Here is a 5725-nt window from a genome sequence, read left to right as displayed (position 1 = left end):
CCCTCCCTCGGAGCCCGCGCCCCGGCTCAGAGTCCCCCGGGCACTGGGAAGCGGGTCGGGGGGGAGTGACTGAGGCAAGGGGCTGATGAGACAAGGCTGCCCCCCAGGGTCGATTCCTGTCCATCCAGGGCCGACGCCTGCCCTGACTCGGAGGTTGGTTTTCACGGGGACCCCCCTGTGCCCTGAAGTGTCATCGGGCCAAAGTGGTGCCCTTGCGCCAGGCGACATCAAGCTGAGCTCACTCCAAAAACCCCGATCCCCCCCGGGTTGCCCCCCAGCCTGCGGCTCTGACTACCTGCACCCTGACCTGTGTGTTCCCTGGCTTCCCCCAGGAAACGCTTCCCCTGGAACCTCATCCTGCTGAGCATCTTTGTAAGTGGGGCTGTGGGGCTGGGTTGTACCGGGGGGGCAGTGATTCCGGGAGGGGGCGCCCCTGTGGGGAGGAGAGGGATGGAACTGAGGGAAGGCTTTGATGGCTGAACGCTGGTTAGGATGGGGCTGGGGTCACATGGGGGGACAGAAATGGGGGGTCTGTGTATTTCATGGCCTGCCTCCTACCTCAGGGTCACACCTGTGACTAAAACATACTCCTCAGGCCATGTGCCCTCAGTGCCTCCTGCTGTGAACCCCCACGTCTCCGTGGGGACCCGGGAAGCCGACACGAGGCTTTGATCCCTCGCTGGGGCTGGCTCCACAGCTAACCGCCCCCTTTCCTTTCGTTTGCTGCAGACGCTGGCCATGGCCTTCATGACGGGAGCCATCGCAAGGTACCGCGGTGCTGGGGAAACCCCCTCTGAGCCCCTTCCGAGTTCCCCTGTTGCCCCCGTGTGGGGGTCGCTAGCCCTGCGGGGGAGGTGGGCTCGGATGGAGAGGAAAACCAGCCCCACCCTGGGGCTAACGTAAGGGATCCCCTGGCTTAGCTCAGCTTGCGGGAGTCGCCCTGGAGCCTGGACTCAACCAGGCGCCTCCTGGGGGCGAGTCGCAGAACCGCAGGCTGCCTGGGATGGTTTTCTGTAGGGCCCATGGGTGCCCACAGGATCGCACTGCCGGGAGCGAACCCAGGTCTTGACTCCCATTTGCACACGGAGGGTGAAGGGGGAAATCACTGAACGGCTTTTAAACTAAACCCCCCCCCCCCCAACCCTTTCTGTGCAGCTGGTATAAGACCGAAGCTGTCCTGATCACCATGGTGATCACTGCCATAGTGGCCATAATTGTCACCGTCTTCTGCTTCCAGACCAAGGTAAGGCTCAACGAGCTCCCCCCCCGCCCGGGGCAGCAGGGAGGGGAGGAGTCAGGGGATTTTCCCCTCCTGAGGGCCCCCCAGCATAGGCTGGGACAGGGTACGAGGCAGATGCTGCCTCATCCAGAGTGGGGTGCTGGAGCAGAGAGCCCCTTCCCCAGCCTAAGGGGTCCACACTGCCTGCACCCAGCTCTGGGACTGACAGAGCAGGAACCGAACCTGGATCTCTTGCGGCAGCCCAGGGAGAGCTGGGGCAATGACCCTCCGAGGCCAGCGCTTTGGGGTGTCCCCTCCGGCCGGGTGGCCATTTCCCAGCGCAGCTCCCACTGGTTGCATCCCAGCTGGGCAGCGCGTTGCCCTGCGTGCTGCTGATCCTTGCTACCCGGGCTGCCGCGCAACATCCGTCCTGTGCCGCCTGATGCAGCCGCTCCGCGCTGACGTGGGGAGCAGACGTGCCCCAGGCTCTGGCGCCTCCTGCGGGGGAAGCCCGGTGCTGCAGGATGGCTGCGTTCCCAGCATGCTCCGCGAGTCCCTTCCTAACTTGTCACCATCCTGCTGGCAGGTGGATTTCACGTCCTGTACCGGGCTGTTCTGTGTGCTGGGGATTGTCGTCACGGTGACGGGAATAATCACCGCCATCGTCCTCTCCTTCACATATGTGAGTAGTGGCTGGGGGAGGCCAGTTTGAGGACAGGCTGGGACATGACACCAGTGCTGCCCTCTGCTGGCCCCATCCGTAGCTGCAGTTGCCAGCATGGCAAGTGTGACCTGCCAGAGTCTGCTGAGAGGCTGAAGCAATAGCCCCCATGAGTGGGTGAACTGCCCCATTTACACAGTGGCGATGTTGACTCTGAAACCTAATTATGGCAAATCAGAATGTCAGCAGCAGGGAGATTTCATCCCTGATCACTTTAGCTGATGCATCCGGCTGCCCCTGGGACGGTGGGCAGGAGGTGAATGGAGTTCCCATAACTTCGTCTCCCAAACTGACCCCACTTCAGCATCTTGCATGAAAGCAAACCTCTGTTCCTAAGCCAGCTGCACCTAGCAACAGCTCACACCTCGCCAGGGATGTCAGGGTGCCTTTTGTTGACCAACAGAAGGTTGCCTGGGAGATTTGGTCTCCTGGGTTCACTTTAAAAGGCAGCTATGGTATTTGGAGGTTGGCTAAAACCAGACCATCTCCCTTCACTCCATCCTGCAGCCGTGCCGCCTTGGTGTGAATATACCTAGCAACCTGCCAAACTGCACTGACTGAGCAGGATCAGGCCTGGCTGCTCAGATGGGAGACCTCTAAGGGAAGCTCAGCTACAGCTGGGTGAGGTGTGGGTGATGCAGTAGGGGGTGCTCTCCCCTGTGAGTTGGGGGTGAGCTGTGCTACACGGAGCTGTGCTGCTGGAGCTGCTCTTTCCAAAGAGCACCAACATCCTCCCAAAGTTAGGGTGTTAGCCAACAGCTGTCATGCTCCTCCCCAGAGATGGCTGCATCTCAAGAGTCGGGTAAAGCAATCCCTGATGCCTACGCTGCGGGATCCAAATCGTTTTTCTCCAGCCCTGGGCTGGTGGGTTGCATTACTGGTCTGTGTCCCGGGGCAGCCGCTGCAGCCCTCTGACCGCCCTGGCCTGCCCCTGTCTTTGCAGGTTAAGTGGCTCCACATGCTGTACGCGGCCATTGGCGCGATCGTCTTTACCCTGGTGAGTAACGTGGCTTGCGCTCTGTCCCTGCTGAGCTGGGAGCCTTCCATGTTCCTGAGGCGGGTGCGGGGAGGATGGAGGCAGCTCCTGGCTCCGACACGTGGGGCTGACAATCTCTAGCAGCATGGCTGACCCATCGCCCTGTCTGTGGTCTCCCCAGTTCCTCGCTTACAACACCCAGCTGGTGCTGGGGAACAGGAAGAACGCGATCAGCCCCGAGGAGTACGTCTACGGAGCCATGGAGATCTACATGAACATCGTCCAGATCTTCATCTTCCTACTGCAGATCGTGGGCCGGAGTTAGAGCCTCCCCGGGCCCAGGAGTGCTCCGGGAGCACCTTGCCGCCTTCCTTTTCCTCATCCTTTCCTGCTCCCCACCCTGGCGTGTCTCTCCCAGGCCAACGGCCTCTGGTTTCCCTTCTCACCTGGGGAGCCCAGCGTGGCTGCTCAGAGGGGTAGCAGGCGAGACTGGCCTGTCTGCCCTGCAGAATAACCAGGCTTTGCCCGCAAATGAAGCCAGTGTCAGCTGATTTCTGCGTGCCCTGTTAATTGCTCCGCTACCCTCTGTGCCCCCACGTGGCCTCCTGTCTTTCTTCTCTCCCCACATTGCCCCCAGGGATGTGTCAATACACTGAGTTCATCTCTTGCAGGGGTGTGTTCATGGCATTGCTTCCAATCCCGGATCCTCTAGGCAGAGCTCCCAGGGAAGTGAGAAATCCAAGGGCAGCCCCTGCCTGGCTGCGCGGATCCCTGGGCCCATGACTGCGTTCTTTGCCAGTGGGCTCCCTCTATTTCGGCTGCCTGGCGACAGGCTCCATCCCCTTCTCTTGCCACGTGCCCACGGGGAGGAACGTTCCTTCATGTCACCAAATCCAGATCCACCCAAAGGAGAGCAGAAAGCCAGGGGCTTAGTCCTCGCTCCGCTCTGAACCAAGGGGTGCAGGTTCCCTCCGCCCTGCAGAGCGCCCTCCGATGGGGAGGAGCAGCAGGGGCTGCAATCAATGCACTGAGATGATTTTAAAGTGGAGGGAGGATTTGTCATCTGTCAGTGCTTTTCAGTTCCAGCAGGGTTTTCACCCTCCCTGTGAATACAGATCAGCTCAGGCTTCAGGTCGAACACCAATGCCTTGGGGCAGTTACATGGCTTAAGCTAGCCTTATGTTAAGTAAAAAAACCAAAAAGATCTACTTAGCCACAGGCTGGGAAGGAGAAACGTACAGAGGCATGACCCATGCTAGTGCTCAGATTTTTGCTGTTTCTAATTCAATGTCTTTTATCCTTGGTAAGCAAAGGGGTTTGTATCGAGCTGCCATATTGTATATTTGACTAGTCCGGAAAGCCAAAGGGCCTTGAAATAACATTGTTTGACATGGGGGGAGGCGAATGGCACACGGGGAATTGCAAAGCAGCAGTGCTGTGTACACTGCTCGTGCTCTCTACTAAGAGATTCGCTTATTGCAGGAGGAAACAACACGGGAATTCTAGAGGCTGGAACAGGTGCTTTAAATGGGGGCATCTCTCCCTGCTTCTACCTGGAGGATGGGGCGGAAATACTGTGTTGGAGCCCTCTGGCTCCCCCGGGGCAGTGCTGGTGAAGGGGGTGGGGGGCAGCAGCTGAACCCGGAGCCGGTTCCCAGTTCCTCATGGGAAGAGCAGGCTCAGAGCAGGGCGGCTGGATCAGAATCCCCAGGCGAACGCCCTAAAGTGCAGGGTGTAGGGAGGGGAACTGGGGGTGCAGCCAGCATTAACCCTTTGTGCCCCTTCCACGACGCTAGCGGCTTAGGTCAGCCTTGTTCACTCAGTGCCTTAAATCCCGATGTTCCCGGCAGATGATTTGGGGTCAGCCCAGCACATGGAAGGGAGAACAGCCTGTCCTGGATGCCGGCCTTGGAGGCAGAGCCCAGCTCTGTCCTGGCTGAGGGTGGGGGCGTTAGCCAGCTGGGGTTAGCTTTGCTATGCAAAGGGCTGTCGGGTGCGCTGCAGAGGTTAGTGGATTGGCTCAATGGTCCTCCCCTTGAGGACAGACCTAGAGACCCCTTCCTTGGGAGCGCTCCGCAAACCGCCAGCTGGGTTCAGAGTGGTCCCCCGTCCATGCAGCAGAGGCGTGAGGAGATTGCTGTATAGTATATGCTGTATTATATTCTAATGCTGCAAGCAGTGGGAGCAGCGCGGTCGGCTCCCGGCATCAAAGAACATAGGCAAGTTGCACTCAATAAAGTGAAACACTGTATACTTTTTCAAGCATCCAGCATCTTCTGATTTTTATTCCCACTTGTGAAAGTGACGATGGTGCAGGGGAAAGAGGTGGGTGTGAGCCCTGGGACTGGAATCCCCCAAGCCAGAGCTGCTGGAGGTAGAGTAAGCATACCCCACCTCCCCAAACCACACCCCCACCCTGCAGAGACCATCTCTGGAAATGAGACGGGAGCTCAGTCCCTGTGGCACATGCCGTCCCCAGCCTCTCAGCTGAGGCTGTCGACAAGGATTGGGGGAGTGGGAATGTAGCTACCTCCCAAAGTGCACCAGGACTGAGCCTCACCATCTCACTTCACATAGTCTCAGCAGTAACACTGAGGCAACCATCTCCCACCACTAGCCTTTCAGAAGTGGAAACTGGCTCCTCCCCGGACTCAGAGAGGAAACGCTCTAGGGCAGATCTCCGCGCAGCGCCACTGTGACGAAGTGGGGGTTTTCTTGGGGTTTTCTGTCTTTTCCAGGGTTTGCATGCACAGTGGGTGGGACTCAATGTACCTGGGTGTTACTGGTTTAACGAGGTGAGGGGAGAGGG

The 5725-nt window shown here is 58.9% G+C and overlaps 1 protein-coding gene across 1 annotated transcript in view; it reads left to right on the top strand.

The window, feature by feature from the left end:
- The window catches only part of TMBIM1 (transmembrane BAX inhibitor motif containing 1), a 31888-nt gene extending 26707 nt beyond the window's left edge, over nt 1-5181 (top strand). The window contains exons 5-10 of the mRNA XM_032764460.2: nt 333-372; nt 730-767; nt 1156-1243; nt 1806-1901; nt 2884-2937; nt 3098-5181. Coding sequence (XP_032620351.1) covers nt 333-372; nt 730-767; nt 1156-1243; nt 1806-1901; nt 2884-2937; nt 3098-3241 — 460 coding nt within the window. The 3' untranslated portion in view covers nt 3242-5181. The remainder of the gene's footprint in view (nt 1-332; nt 373-729; nt 768-1155; nt 1244-1805; nt 1902-2883; nt 2938-3097) is intronic.
- Nucleotides 5182-5725: the final 544 nt, after the last annotated feature.

This window comes from Chelonoidis abingdonii, chromosome 10 (genome assembly GCF_003597395.2).
Source record: "Chelonoidis abingdonii isolate Lonesome George chromosome 10, CheloAbing_2.0, whole genome shotgun sequence".
In the NCBI taxonomy this organism is placed as follows: domain Eukaryota; kingdom Metazoa; phylum Chordata; order Testudines; family Testudinidae; genus Chelonoidis; species Chelonoidis abingdonii.
This window is presented reverse-complemented; position numbering and strand designations above follow the sequence as displayed.